The sequence below is a fragment of the Giraffa tippelskirchi genome, chromosome 9 (genome assembly GCF_054371585.1).
Source record: "Giraffa tippelskirchi isolate mGirTip1 chromosome 9, T2T-mGirTip1v1.2.pri, whole genome shotgun sequence".
Classification (NCBI taxonomy): domain Eukaryota; kingdom Metazoa; phylum Chordata; class Mammalia; order Artiodactyla; family Giraffidae; genus Giraffa; species Giraffa tippelskirchi.
The window spans coordinates 27,727,874-27,743,966 of record NC_137283.1 but is presented as its reverse complement, the minus strand read 5'-3'; the positions used below and the strand labels follow the sequence as shown (position 1 = coordinate 27,743,966).

Sequence of the window (16,093 nt, the reverse complement as noted above, 5' to 3'; positions counted from 1 at the left end):
AATAAAAATCCCCTTATAACAAAAGAGATATCTAGGAGCCCCCTCTAATTTAGAATTTTATAAAGTCTTATGGCTGAGAAAACTTGACCCTTTCTCTCCTATGCCCAATTCTTGGTAATAGAATTTGATCCAGGCATCCAAAATGGATTTTTCACTAGCAGGTGTGAAAACCACCCCCCAGCTGTTCAACCAATTTAGAATGTGGTAGGGAGCAGCCCTGTCTCATTTGTAAATTAATCCCATGCCAGTGAAAGATGATATTAGCATAGTCCCTGGCACCTAAAACCGATCATGCCCACACCAAGGCCCCACAATGTTCTTCAAGGATAATGGGAGAAGGGACAGAATATAGAAAAATAGGTCAATAATTCCAACCGGATGAGGCAGTGCTGTGATTCACTGATACAATTAATATTTCTATCTAATCTGCTGAACTGTGCAGACTTTTACCACGAGCCCACCTCAGAAGCGATTAAGAGGGCTCTCATTTTCCAAGTGCTGGCTCCCCCAGTGGCTTGTTGTCAGGTAGCTGAAAAAAGCCCTGTGCAGCTCTGAGAAGTGTGACAATATAATAAACCCTTGTGCTGGTTTAATACTTTCTAGTTTATAAAGTGTTTTGAATATACAGTCTCCTTATCCTGTAAGGTGAGCAAGAAGAGTAGTTGTAGTCCCATTTCTAAGAGGCTTCCCTAGTAGCTCAGAGGGTAAAGTGTCTGCCTGCAATGCGGGAGACCCAGGTTCGATTCCCTGGGTTGGGAAGATTCCCTGGTGGGGGAAATGGCAATCCACTCCAATACTCTTGCCTGGAAAATCCCATGGATGGAGAAGCCTGGTGCAGGCTACAGTCCATGGGCCGAAAAGAGTCAGACACGACTGAACGACTTCACTTTCACTTTCCAAGAGAAAAAGAGAGGTTTCGAGGTTGGCATACCCCCAGCAGGCTGCTCACACCCAAACTGAGTCTCTGGAACTCAATGCCTCATCTCCTCAGCCCTGTCACCATGGTTCTTGCCACTAAGCCGCAGCTAGTCAGCTGCTAAAGCGTCCTCTTTGTGCTTTCCCTAACTTTTTTTTCACCATCACCCAGGGTTCTTGGGAATGCATATGGTTATAAGAAATCCCTCGAGTTGCCCGCCAATTATTTAGTTAAAAAAAAAATATTAAAAGCAGCACCTTTGGCTGTGTTTTGTGTTATGGACACGGTATAGTGCTCTTAACTAATCTTAAAGACAGGGTAATATAATAAAGTTTTAACCCTCAGCAAACAAAGACAGGGTGAAAGAAACGCTGCAGACATGGAATCTAAAATTAAAGTGCTCACTCTGTCTTTCCAACTCATGAGACTTGTACAGTGAGTTTCTTTGCTTTGAGGATGTCCAGGAAGGATCACATTTGCCCATCCTCTAAGGGAGTCACAGAATTTTCCACCCAAGGTGAGTCTCACCAAAGTAGATCCTCTTTAGATTCCTAAGTAAGGACAGAAGTTGATGGAAAGAGAAATTTCCACGGCTTTAAATTTTTAGACAAGAGTGGATTTGTTCAACTTGACATTAGTAGTAGTAAATGAGAGGAATAACAGATAATGCATTTTCAAACTGGCCTCAGGTCATGTGCTACTGAGGAGAAATGCATTTTCAATGGTCATAGGGATTTTGAAGCTCTCCGGGGAGCCTGAGAAAAGTCTTGAACACATTCTAACAAAGCTGTTACAGTGTTCAGGAGTTAACGTGCGTGTCAAATGGCACAGTCACCCCAACTATCCTGTTAATACAAACTGGAATTTACAGTGGAAATACAAATACTCGCAACCCACAGAGAAGTAGAATAAAAGGGATCATACCCTTTCCTGAAATAAAAATGCTACTGAGATTAATACATATCAGATTTCATTTCATTTCCTCCCCAAAGCAAATTGGTTTCTTTCATTTGTTCATTCATTCAACAAATATTTATGGTGCACTGAGAATATGGGATGATGATTCAGTGGTAACAAGACACGACACAGACATCATTCCCAAGGAGCTTACACTCAAGTGAGAAAATTCACATATAAAATACTAATGGAAGTTTATGTTTCTAATCAAGATGGAGTAACAGGGATGAGGTTTAACCTCCCACCTTCTGATTTAACCAAAAAAGAAAACCAGAAATAATACATGAAACAATGGGTTTTTAAGATACCGGACATCAGGCAATGAAAGACAGTGATCCTTAGGAATGAAAACCAAACCCTAGGAGGGTAAGAGGGCCTCACCTACTGTCCCAGATGACTGTCCAGGCTGCACAGGGAGGGGCAACTCAGAGAGAACCCGATGGACTCTGGGGTTCAGGAGACAGAGCTGGGGGCTTGGGGGGCCAGAGTCTACAAGACAGAATATGGGAAAGGTGAGAGCTGTGGAGAACACCAGATACCAGGAGAGGTTCAACTACTCACTGAGGAGAGCCTATAAATGAGGCTGGGAAAGAGCCATGTGAAAGGATTAGAGGGACCAGTATTCACACAGGTGTCTATTTTCATCAGCCGGACTGGAAAACACATAATCCCTGGGGCATGGGAAAATCTTTCCTTAGGACTGGGAAACTGTTTGTCCTAGATGGAGCACTGTTTCAGACCTAACAAATTACAAAAGCAAGACCCTCAAGGATCAAAACTATTTCCAAACAACTGCATCCCTAAACAAAGCTAAAGAATACTTATGAGAATACATACATCCAGCACCCAATGAGGCAAAATTCACAACGTCTATCCAATCAAAGATTATCAGGCATGCAAGGATGACTCATTTAATGATTTGTATTTAGAATTTATAAGGAATTCTGCAAACTCAGAAATAAGGAAAGCAACCCAGGTCAAAAATAACTGGCAAGAGATTTGAACAGACACTTCACCAAAGATACGTGATGACAAACACACATGTGAAAAGGTGCTCAACATAAGAAGTCTTAAAATGCAAAATAAAATCACAATGAGATACCACTTCACACTCATTAACATGGTAAAAATGGACCACACCAAGAGATGATACCAAGTGATGACAAGAATGAGAAAGCAGAGCTCTCACAGGCTGCTGGTGGGTGTGTAAAATGGTACTGTCACTTTGGAAAACAGTTTGATAGTTTCTTACACTCTTAAACATACACCTACCATACGGCTCCATCATTCCACTCCTAGATATTTACCTAAGAGAAATAAAAGCATATGTCCACACAAAGACTTGCACACAAGTGTTCATAACAGCTTTATTTGGAACAGACAAAAGCTGGAAACAACCCAAATGTCCATTCAATGAAACACTACCCAGATACGGAAAAAAAAAACAAATCGATACATGCTACACTGATGAATCTCAAAATAATAATACTGCATGAAATAAGCCTGATAATATTAATTACAGTTTGCTTTAGAACTTTTTTCTTAAAGGTATAACAAGAAAACCAACTGGTGTCAATGTTAGCTCACAAACAATGTTGTATATACCAAGGAAAAGTACAAAGTGAAAATGAAGAATTTTAATTCAGTCAGTAAAACCAAATCTAACATAATTCTCAATAACAAATGAGACCACTCAAGAGTCGATCCTCAGGTGTCTGCCGGCTTTCTCTCCAGCACACTGCCCTGCTGTCCAGCAGCAGAGTCTTTGGGCTCGGAAATCTGAACTGAAGTCTCCAGTTGTTCTCTGAGCTTCTGGATCAGAGGCCCAGATGCTCTGGGAGCCTGGGGGGAGGCCAGCGGCTGTCCTCGACCATCATCAGACCCCAGGAAAGTGGCGCTTGTACACACCCCACCATCGTTAAGAAGCAGGGCCATGCTGCTTTCTTCAACAAAGGGACGGAGCAAGGAATGCCCTGTCTCAGATTCACCACCTCTGGGCTCCTCTTGTTCCGAGTCTGACTCCTCAGTCTCAGGTGATGCACTGCCCTCTGATTCCTCTGAACCACTCGTCTCAGAGCTGGTGGAAGGCGTGGGCTGCCCGGAAGTGGAATGGACTCCTGCTTTTGATGTGGTTTCTTCCTCCTGGACCAGAAATGCTGCTGCCTCCAGCTCCTCCAGTTCTAACCCCAGCTGGGCCTTGGTCAGGGATGCTTTCTTTAAGGTTTCTGCAAGAGCTGCCAACTTTTTGGACCTTGAAAACCATTTTAAGAACAATTATTAGGACTATTCATTAACTGGTCTGGGGATAACAGGGTCCACAGCTTAAAGAGATGACAAAATAAAGTTGGATCCATACTTCACACTGCACAGAGGATGAAACCCCAAACAGATCAAGGATACAAATGGAAAAAAGGAAACAAGTATTACAAGGAAATGAAGGAGATTTCCTTTATGGCCCCAGAACGAGGAAGGCCTTCCTATGATCAAAATCTAGAAGCCACAAAAGAAAGGCGAAGACTGATAAATTCAACTAACAAAAATAAGACAATTTCTGAAGGGTTAAAAAAAAAAAACCGTAAGAAAAGTCAAAAGGATAATGCAAAATTGAGAAAAGTATTTGTGATTTATATCATAAAGCAAGGCTTAATTCCCCTAATAGAGTTCTTAAAAATAGAGATAACAATCCATGAGGAAAATGGGCAAAAGATACAAGCAGACAATTCTCACAAAAAGAAATAGAAATGACTCTGAAAATATATGAAAAGATGTTCAACAACTTCAGTCAAATAACAGAAATACAAATTAAAGTCATGCTGAGATATATTTTCATTTATCAGATTGGCAAAAAATCCAAACATTTGGTAACACTGCCAGCAAGGCTATGGATGAAAGGCGCTTTCATTCACTGCTGGTGAGAGAGTAAACAGCTATAATCCTGACGCAGGAGAACCTGGCAATAACTTTCAAAATTGAAAATGTACATACCCTTGACCCAGCAAAACCACATCTGGAAATTAAACACATATGCTACAGGACACAGGTCCAAGGTAATATTTACTGTGGCATTATTTCCAATACTCCAAAATAAGAAATACCCAAATGTCCACCAACATGGCACTGGTTAGATCTGTTGTGGAACAGCCACAGGAAGGAATAGTCAACAGTGACGTAATGCAGGAGGCTCTCCAGGGACTAACCCAGATATACTGTTTAACAATGACAAAAGGCTTTCTGTATGTATATGCTGCTTTCTATGTTAAACACACAAAAAAAGTGAAGAAGCAAAAACATATTTAAAGTTGCTTGTACACTTAACCATGAACTCTGGAGAGCTACAGAAACACTAATATTTATGTAGAGGGGGCACTGCAGGAGCTGGAAAGATGAAGGATGATAGTGAAAGGGAGACTTTTCATGCATATGGTTTATTTTTAAACTTATGGGAATGGAATACCTATTCAAAATTCTTAACTAAAAAAGAAAAGAAAAGCAGTATAAGAGAGCAACACAGAGTGCTTTTTAACTGAAAACCATCTCATGCTATTTCAGAGGATATTTTTGCTAAATTTATAACATTACGTGATAAACACTATACTGAATAGATAAACTTTTTCATTAACTCAGATGCATTTTACTCGTTTTGTTTCTGAAGCAATGTAAAGCATACTGCAGTTTTCCAAAAGAGGTGTCTTTGCTGTTCCATAGAGGAAAATCTGGTGTGACAAGTGAAAAAAAGTAGCAGTGAGTGAAAACGGTAAGTGTGCGGACGTGGCTTCTGTGTTTCTCTGGCTCCAAAGATTAAATGAGTGGCTTGAGACAAACTCAATGAGTTAAGTTCACAGGATAAATTCATTCGTCAAAGCACAGTCCACCCCATAATACTGGGGACTAGAGGCTTCATTTCAATAGAGTGATGGATGGGGATTTTCATCTAAGTGCCTGGATATACCTGAGACCCCTTAGTCTCAAAATATTTAGCATAACAAAAGATTCCTGCAGGGATGCTTCCCCCACCCCCAGCCCCAGGTCTGCAGAGTGTAATCAGGACCCAAAGCTCCACTGGAGTCAGTGTCCAAGGTTGAGTGGGATGAGCACAATGGCCGTCATGGACATGCAACTTTCTCTTAAATGAGGAAAACCCTGTCTTTTGGTGCTGGAATTGCCAGAGCTTAGAAAAGGAAAGATGGCCTGCGGTTGAAAGGAAAGCTTGGGTGAGATCCACTGGAGTTGGTAGATGATCTACCAAAGGGCTGTAACTCTGGGTAAGTTCTGGTGGGTTTGAGACATCTTTAAAAGCACAATTATAAAATAAGATGTTTGCAATATAATGTACATCCATGTCCAAGACAGTTGTGGATGATGTACATAATATATTTTCAAGCCTTGGCTACCGGTTGCCAAGGATCTGGTCAGAACTAGTGGACCAGTTTAAAACCTCCCTGCCTCAAGGCTCTGCCAGCCTAAGGACTAGTTCACTGTCATCTTTCTCACTAAAAAAAAAGGTCCTCTCTGGGTAATGACAAGCAGCCTTAAGAGATAAAGAGCCATGAACTTGAGAAAGAAGAGAATGCTTATTAAATTATAATATCCAAAATAAAAATTTTAAATAAAAGCCTTTACACGTCAGTGACCATACATCTCACATTTTTAACAGCCATAATAAACACTTTTGACAATATATGAAGGATGATGTTCCATAAACATTGTTGTACTTGCTCCTATGACAATCCCGTGAATCAGCTTCATTTTTATCCCCACATGACAGATGGCAAAATAGAAGTTTGGAGGAATTGAGAGACCAGCTAAAGTTTGCCCCGCTGAGCCGGGGGGCAGTCAGGAGGGGAAGCCCACACCTCAGAGCTCTAGCGCTCTCTTTCATCCACCACGGGCCTCTCAGGAATACTCGGGCTCTGAAAAGGTTCCCATGATTCCTTCCCAATTTGATGCCACTCAACACCTTCCCAAGGAGCAAGTTCTCAATTGCATAAGGCCCAGAATTCTCCATAGAAACTGTGACGGGTCTCTTTTTAGCTCAGCAGTCTTCAAGTATACATCTAAGCTTTATCTACAAAGACTGCAGGATCTGAGGAAAACTATGTGACTTATTTTTGTGAATATGAGTAAATACCACAGATATATCTACTCAAGCTAAAACTGTTTGGATCTTTATTATTGTCTACTATAAAAATATTACATCTGTCACTTGTAACTATATAAATTTGGAATTCTAAAGTTCCTCACCTGTAATTTTGGCTCTTTTCAGAAAGCATCCTTCACAATGTTGGGACTAAGAAGTGTCAACTCTAACAGGCAGGAAAGTGGCAAAGATGAGCCAAGTGATCTTTGCCTGTTACCAGCTGAGGTAACTTCCTACCCTTCAGGGAAAAGTTAGTTTCTCACTTTTAGCACTATATTATGTTTAAAATGATCCACTATATAATGTGTATTAAAAAATGGATCATATGTGGATTTTTTTTTTATTCCTTACCACCCCGATTCATCTTTATTTCTTATTATCCCACTTTTACTACCTCAAGCTATCTAGTTTCTCAAATTTATATTAAACTTCTGATAGAAACTTAACAGAATAAGCATTCTGAACTCTCAGAGCATGCTAGGAAGAAAAAAAAACTAATTAAAATTTCAAATTATCATTGGTATAGAATATGGCCCAACTAATCTGAGGAATGAAAGTTGGGTTTCTTTCTGTTCAATTATTTTACACAGATAATTTAGCAGTCACTGTTCACAGAAAAGGAAATTATTTCTTTGGAGAAAAAACTGAGCCATGAAAGAGTAGCCTTTTTGTTCTTTTCAAACATTGGCACAATTGGGAGTTGGTTCTAAGTCTGCCACTCCTTGTAAATTCTAGAATCTAACTGTAATGGCCTTTCCATTTCAGAAAGCACCTCATTTAACGCAGTTAGTGGCTTTTCACTGTCACACTCAAAACAGACCAGGCTAGGTCATGTCAAAAAGCCTTGTCAAATGACATTATTAGTTAGCCAGAGTGCTTACAAAAACCAGGTACATGTGGATATACTCAACCAACACATATGTTGAGTTACGAGTTGTACTTATAGTGTATATTTTACATCTAAGTAAATACCTATCTGTTAAGAAGAATACCTATCTGTTAAGATGTATTAATTACGGAGTGAAGAGATTCAGCATTTAAAAGACATCTGGTAGATCATACTAATGTCATATTTTAATAAAATTATACTCAATGCAGGTTTTTCTCAGAAAATTTTTGGAAATGTAATCCTGCCATATACCTTTAAAAAGAAAAAAAAAAAAACACCCTTCCATTCTGTTTATATATGTGAAATAATATCCTATTTGGAGAAATTTTTTTAAATTAAAGACTGGCAAGCTACAGTAAATCCAACTACCAATGAAGAGTAATAGTAATAGCTAAGGGTGCATGCCTTTACTGTGGCTAAGCTGATATAAAATTTCCTCAATTATTTTATATTTGGCGACTGATTTTAGGGGGGCAAATAGGGAACCGTAACCTTATGAAACAGCCAAAACAAAGTGCAAAAGGAGCCCTGAAATGTAGGCAAAAGAAAACTGGGTATAAATAGAAAGCATACATCCTGTTTCTTGCTGTAGAATTTTGTCTCAAACTATCAATCAACTTTTCACCACTTCCTGCAATAGCAGGTCTACCATAAATCTCGTAGTAACTGACTAGGTTTCATTTCCTCTGCCAAAACCTGCTAGCCTGCCAGCCATGACATACTGACACTAGAGCCAGCAACTGATAATGCAGGACAGGACACCAGTGAGGCCACTCCAGACACATTTCATACCAGATGATGAATACAGTGACTTGGCTTTTAATTTCAAAGGACGGACACACACACACACACACCCCCTCAGACTCTTTCTGGGAACAAACCATATATCAACCTTCTTTTTAAAAGACAATGATGACAATGACATATAATCATAATTCCTCTCTACTGAAAAGAACCAGTTCCAAACTTCAAACTCCTCTGCCTAATTACATTTATGCAACCTGATCTAAATAAAAGGTAACGCATTAGCTTTAGGTAGAAGTTGCTGGTGAAACTCATCTCTGAAAACAGGCATGAAAGACAAATACCAGTTCATGCACAGATGAACATAGAACTTAACTGCCTGCCCCGACTCTGAAAGAATGAAAAGCATTTCCAGCTCAATCAGTAACAGAAACAACTGATCTCTTTGAACAAGAAAATACCAATTTAATACAGAAAATACTGCAAGATAAGAGTTATTTAGGCCTCACTGAGTATGGGCCAATGAAATATATATATATTTTTTGAAATATTTTTTTATCCTGTTTTCAACTTGACTTAATACCCTTCTCTGGGTTTGCATTATGAAAAACAATACCTAGTCCATGGGTCACTAGATCAATTTTCCCCAAAACTCTATTAGTTACTAGTAACCATCATAAGAAACTACTACTGGCTGGCTTGAAACAACATAAATTTATCCTCTCATAGTTCTAGAGGCCAGAAGTCCAAAATCAAGGTATCAGCAGGGTTGCTTCCTTCTGAGGGCTCTGAGAGGAAGATCTGTTCCATGCCTTTCTTGTAGTTTCTGGTGTTGCCAGGAATCCTTGCCTTGTAGATACATCACCCTAAGCTCTGCTTCTGTCACCACCTGGCGTTCTCTCTGTGTGTTTCTTCACAAGACTGTCTTCCATCTGGATGTGTCTCTGTGTCTCTTCTCCTCGTAAGAATACCAATCATACTGGATCAAGGGCCCATCCTACACCAATATGACCTTATCTTAACAATTAATTACATCTACAAGAACCCTATTTCCAAAGTCATGTTCTAGGGTTCTGAGAAGATACGAATTAAGGGGAGGCACTATCCAATGGTACAGTCTGTCTTCTAGCCTCTGCTTTACCCCCTATTCACGTCTGTCCCACATGCAATATATATTCACTCATCTCAATATCCCAAAGTCTCAATCCATTCCAATATCAATTTTAGGTCCAAACTTTCATCTAACTCTCATCTCAAACAGGTTTAGGTGGAACTCTATAGGGTACACTCTATCCAGGGATAACATTTCTCTTTGTCCACAGACCTGTGACTAAAGAACAAGTTATCTGTTTCTAAAACACAACGGTTGTACAAGTGTAAAAAAAAATTTCCATTTCAGAAGGGAGAAAATGAAATGGATAAAAAAAAAGTGAACCAGTCTAAAGCAAGTTCACAACGCAGTAGGTCAAATTCCATTAGTTTTGAAGCATGAGAATAATCCTCTGTGGCTTGATGCTCTGTCCTCTGGGCCCACCCACTAGGGTGGAAGCTCCATCTACTCTAGCCTCTGAATTCCTGGTTCTGCCCTCAAACCCATTCTCCCTTCATTTCCTCCCATCTCTACCCTTCTGAGTCCAGGCTGGTTGTTTCCCTGCTGCTATAACATTCTCAAAAACCTTGTCAGTCTTCTGTGAAAGTCAAAGGGATGCACACGATTATACAAGAGAATTCTCTACATGTCCTTCCTGGATGAGCCCACCTTCATTCCTGACTTGTGCCAGACGGCTGATCATATCCAAAATTCACATGCTTAATTTCTTTAGCTAAAGGCTGTCTACCCACACCCGTGGCCCCAATTCCAGAGCACAGTTATGTGAACAGGCTGATGAAGAGTGCATGCTCAGTCCTTTCCGACTCTTTGCGACCCCGTGGACTCTAGCCTGCCAGTCTCCTCTGTCCCTGGCATTTTCTAGGCAAGAATACTGGAGTGGGTTGCCATTTCCTCCTCCAGGGTATCTGACCCAGGGATCAAACCTGCATTGCCTGTGTCTCCTGCATTGCAGGCAGATTCTTTACCCACTGAGCACTGGGGAAGTGTGGACAGGCTGGAAAGTTTCCAAATCATCAAGTGCTGACCCCTTTATGCTCAACAATTTCTTCCTCAATTTCTCTTTGCCTTCTTTCATTCTATTCTAGTTAACAAGGAGAAACCAGGCTGCATTTTTAACACTGTGGAAATCTCTTCAGCTAAATACCCAAGTTCTACTCTCCACACCAAGTGGCTGGCCGACACAACACAACCAAGTTCTCCACCTTTGTAACAAGGGTCGCCTTTCCTCCAGTTTGCAATAACAAGTTCTTTTCCATCTGAGATCTCACTAGAAGTATCTTTCACATTCTTGTTTCTAGCACCATTCTACAGGTGATGATATGTAAATTTTTTTCTGAGACTACAGAAGCTTTCTCTGTAGCTCTCCTCACTTCTTTCCAAACCTTCGTAAGATTCACCTTTAATGTCCACATTTCTACTACGTATCTCTTTAAGCAATCTAAGATTCTTCCATCATGCACACATTCCCAAACTCTTCCAGCCTCTACCGATGACCTAACTCCAAAGCCACTTCCACAATTTCAGGTATCTGTTACAGTAACACCCCACTCACAGTATGAAAATCTGTATTAATTTCCTAAGGCTGCCATAACAAACCATCACAATGTGGTGGCTTAAGACAATAGAAATACATCCTTTCACAGCTCTAGAGGCTAGAAATCCAAAATCCAGCTGCTGACAGGGTTGTTTCCTTCTGGGAGCTCCAAGGGAACAATCTGTTACATGACTTTCTCTCAGCCTCTGGTGTTGCCAGGAACCCTTGGCGTTCCTTGGCTTGTAGACCCACCATTCTATGCTGTTACCACATGCGTTCTCTCTGTGTGTCTGTTTCCTCACAAGGCTGTCTTCCTTCTGGATGCATCTCTGTGATTCTTTTTCTCCTTACAAAGGTACAAGTCATATTGGATCAAAGGGCCATCCTACTCCAGCACGACCTCCTCTTAATAGCTAATTACATCTGCAACAACCCTATTTCCAAATAAGGTCACCTTCTTAGGTTTGGGAAGGACATGAATTTTGAAAGAACGTCCTCAAAAATAGTACACACCTCACAGCTGTGACAGAGAGTGCAGATGCTCATTAATGGAAGATAAGATGAAAAAAGAACACTCAAAGTCGATCAACATAAAATAGAAGTCAAAATTTAATAGTAAAAAGTGATTTTTAAAAGGTGAAGATTTCAGCTTAAGACAAAATGACAAACTATACAAATAAGTTTAGAAAATATTTAACAATATTAACATGTAGGTTATAATTACAACTAGGCACTAACTCTTGCTGTGCCTAGTCTTGCAGACAGTCTTGCAGAGTCTATTTAAAGCAACACTTTCCAAGCTGTTTCATGCCCCCATTCAAAATAAAGAATGAACTACATATTAATTGTATTTGTAACCGTTCTAAGAAAATTCTATTATAGTACTGTATGACACCTTCAGGTTGGTCTTTTAGAGCAGAATCGTAAGATACTTTTTAAAAATAATCATGATGGTATCATGAGTTCAAGGGCCTCTCAATTATGTGATACTCATATCAATGCTTTAACAGTCAAAATAAAGACTTCCAACTTGTCACTATTATTTCAGAATTTTCTGCTTCAGTTGTTAATAATCCCACATATCCAAGCCTCAGTGTCAGCGGTTCTATGTATGGTTCAAATTCAGCTTCTATATTACTTCCTCCGCCTTTGTGAAATCCTTGTCCTTTTCCTCAATCTGTAGTTTATTTGTACTGTATAATATCAACCATCACCAAGAGGTTAAAGAAAAAAATATACTGGCAAGATGGGTAGGGGAGATGCTAGGAAGGAGAGTGATATACTAGAATGGGGACTAAATTTATTAAATGGTTTGATCAATAGTGTGTATTTTTGTGTGCTATCACCAGTTCTCTTTGTAATTTTCTAAGTGTGGAAACTCTAATTACGAATATTCAGAAAGAATGACCCCCTCACGATACATATGCAGTGTACACGCCCCCCCACACATTTTTAGAGCAAAGTAAAAGAGTTTATATTAAAAAAATTGATATGGCAATTATACATACTGAAGTATAGTTAGTAGGTAAATGAAGTAGATGAATGAAGGTTTATCCAAACACAGAGAAGCTATCATTCGCTTCACCACTGGCATCCACCTAAGAAGCGGACAATGAGGATGACAGATTAAGAAGGATGCAATGTCCACAGTTTGAGAGAAATGCACTGCATCCTGTCCTTGAAACCATTTTGCATTTATGCCAGACCAAATCAAATAGTAGAGATGGAAATGTTAAGTGTCATAAATTTGCCACATTTCCCTCTATGCCCCCCGCACCCCAGCAGAACTGTGTTAGGAAGATGTGCTTCATTGTAATCCCCAAAGCTAGAATTCAGAGCCAATTTCAAAACTTGCCCCATGAAACTCTTGGAACTGTGCCAGGTCTCCCTTTCTACACCAACAGTTGTAAAGTTTCAATCCGTGATCTACCTGCATGATGGAACAATCCAGTGGCTCCTTCTCGCCTCCCCACTTCCATTTAGGTCTTTACCTACCCCCCCGCTTCTTTTACCCCAACCCTAATCAGCTCATCGGAGAAGGAAATGGCAACCCACTCCAGTACTCTTGCCTAGAAAATCCTATGGACAGAGGAGCCTGGTAGGCTGCAGTCCATGGGTTCGCTAAGGGTTGGACAGGACTGAGCGACTTCACTTTCACTTTTCCCTTTCATGCATTGGAGAAGGAAATGGCAACCCACTCCAGTGTTCTTGCCTGGAGAATCCCAGAGATGGGGGAGCCTGGTGGGCTGCCGTCTGTGGGGTCGCACAGAGTCGGACACGACTGAAGTGACTTAGCAGTAGCAGCAATCAGCTCATCTTGTTTACGCATACAAGAAAGATGATTTAAATAATTTCTGGTACAAGGCAGGAAATAAATATGTAATCTATCAGTGAACCCAAACAACTGGTTGAGTAAAACAAAGAACAACAACAAAAGACTTTTGTAGAGTAGAAAAGGATGCGGGAAAATGGGGACTATAGGTCCAAGGTGGAAACAGATCTCTTTCATCCATTTTTTTCTCTAAAAGTATTCCATGAAGCAAGACATCTGGGGGTATGTCAGACTTGTACAGTTCTGACAATATTTCTACCTTTCATCTATGTGAAAAGGGCAGACCATACTGTTTAACCACAGAGGTGTAGTACTTTGACCTACTAACTGTTCAGATGAAATGGCTATTTGGATTCCATTAAACTAAGTAGAGGTCAATAAACTAAAGGGAGAAGGCACTAAGAAGGTGGTAGCAGAAGGAAGGTGTTCTGGTTGAAATATACCCCCCAAAAAGATATGTTCAAGTCCTCACCCCTAGAACCTGTCAGTATGACCTCAGTTGGGGAAATAGGGTCTTTACAAATGTCATAAAGTCAAGATGAGGTCATACTGTGTTAGGGTGAGCCCTAAATCCAATCACTTAGTGGGGACTGGTGTCCTTACAAGAACATCATATAAAGACACGAGGACACACTAATGGTTTATGATGTCTTTGTGAATTACACCTTTTATTATTAAAAAAAATATTCATCTGTTTCATTTATAATAAATAAATATTAAAAAAAAAGACACAAGGATACGGAGAAGACCATTTGATAATGGTGGCAGAGACTGAAGTGCTGTGTCTACAAGCCAAGCAAGGAGTGTCAAGGATGGCTGGTAGAAGCTAGAGAGAAGCATGGGACAACTCTCTCACAAGCCTGTAGAAAGAACCAACCCTGCTGAACCACTGATTTTAAACTTCTGGTCTCCAAAACTGTGAGGTATATTTCTGCTCTTCTAAGCTATCCAGTTTGCAGTCATTTGTTATCAAAGCCCAAGGGAACTAATACAGAGGTGTATACGGAGATCAAGATCTTTAGAGCCAAAAAGAAATTAGAAGGCACCTCATACAAGTTCCTGATTTTACAAATGAAATACATGATACCACCAAGAATATCAACAGCAGCAAGACACAGAAAAGTTTCCTTCACACAATAAAATGCAGAGAATGATCAGTCTGTTTCTAGTTTCTGAGTCTAAAATGCTATGCTTTTACACTTCTACATTATGATCATGATGTTCCCCTGTTTAAAACTTGCAATGGGTTCCCAGAACACTCAGGATAAAATCTAAACTTCCCCAGTGAAGACAAAGCCCCAGAAGATCAGCCCTCTGGGCCTGTCTGCCTCTCAGGGGGGCTGCCTGCCATTTGTTTCCATATCATTGTGCTCTGGAGCTCCACTCACCACCCTCTCTCTGTCCCAAGGACACAATGATACGTTCTTTCTTCAAGGCCTTTGCAAACGCTCCCTCTTTCTGGAACATTCTTCCCCGAAGTCTTCCTAGGCTGGCTCCTACTCATTCAGTTCTAAGCTGCACTGCCCCTCAGACAGTCTTGCAGAGTCTATTTAAAGCAACGCTTTCCAAACTGTTTCATGCCCTAGGACACAGAAAACAGTCTCCGTCTGGCATGGCACAAAAGTAAACTGTCCAGGCTGGCTCCCATCCCACCTGCCATCCTGAAGGTTGAGGGGGCCATTATTTCCATTTCTCCTAAAACCCACCAGTGGGGCTGCAGACCACCAGCTGGGATGCTCTGCCCCTTGTCCTTCAATTTCTTACACACACAATGAACTTGGCATTCTAAGACAGTCTTGAGGTCTACAGAAGTGCAAGTTCTGGCTGCGTTTTCAAACATGTCCTTTTTGTCTCCACTTTCCCATCTTGAAAGCAGAAGGAAAATGACTGCTCCCAAACTTCCTGGCATCCTCTGAGGAAGAAAGACTGGGACAAGTGATTTAATGTGTTTATTTCTTTGTAAGCTTGTTCTCAATGCTAAGATTTTCCCTGGTTACAAAACACAAAGTTTGTGCACTGTGTTGTTTTCCCAGTACTGAAACAGGAAAATACTCGAGTGCTGGAATGTTCACCACACACACGATGCATGCAGCACACAGCTCTCCAAATTATGATGGAAGTCAAGAAACTTTGAAAGCTGAGAATATTTATCCGCTCACGAGTATGATGCTCAATGAAATGTTTTCTCCAATGCATAATGCAATGGCATGAATCAGTTAAAAAAGAACTATTCTGCATTTTCTTAATGACAATCTTGTTCTACCAAATGAATGACAACCATGCACTGCCTGCTCCCTGGTGTGGGTTTTCTGGAATTATTAAACATCTGACATATCACATAAGCTCTCTGCCTCTTCCCACACACTTCGAACCACAGTTAACATGCTCTCTAGAGAAAGTTGGGAACCTCTGCTTTCCAACATGATCAGACAGTTACAGAACAGATCTCCTCATGAGGGCCAGTCACTATGCT

At 40.5% G+C, this 16,093-nt stretch overlaps 1 protein-coding gene across 3 annotated transcripts in view; it reads right to left on the bottom strand.

Moving 5' to 3' along the window:
• Positions 1–3,215: 3,215 nt before the first annotated feature.
• Positions 3,216–16,093, bottom strand: part of SHQ1 (SHQ1, H/ACA ribonucleoprotein assembly factor) — a 97,664-nt gene continuing 84,786 nt past the window's right edge. For all 3 annotated transcript variants that reach the window (XM_081528376.1, XM_081528375.1, XM_081528374.1), the window contains one exon: positions 3,216–4,124. In XM_081528376.1, coding sequence (XP_081384502.1) covers positions 3,581–4,124 — 544 coding nt within the window. In that variant the 3' untranslated portion in view covers positions 3,216–3,580. The remainder of the gene's footprint in view (positions 4,125–16,093) is intronic.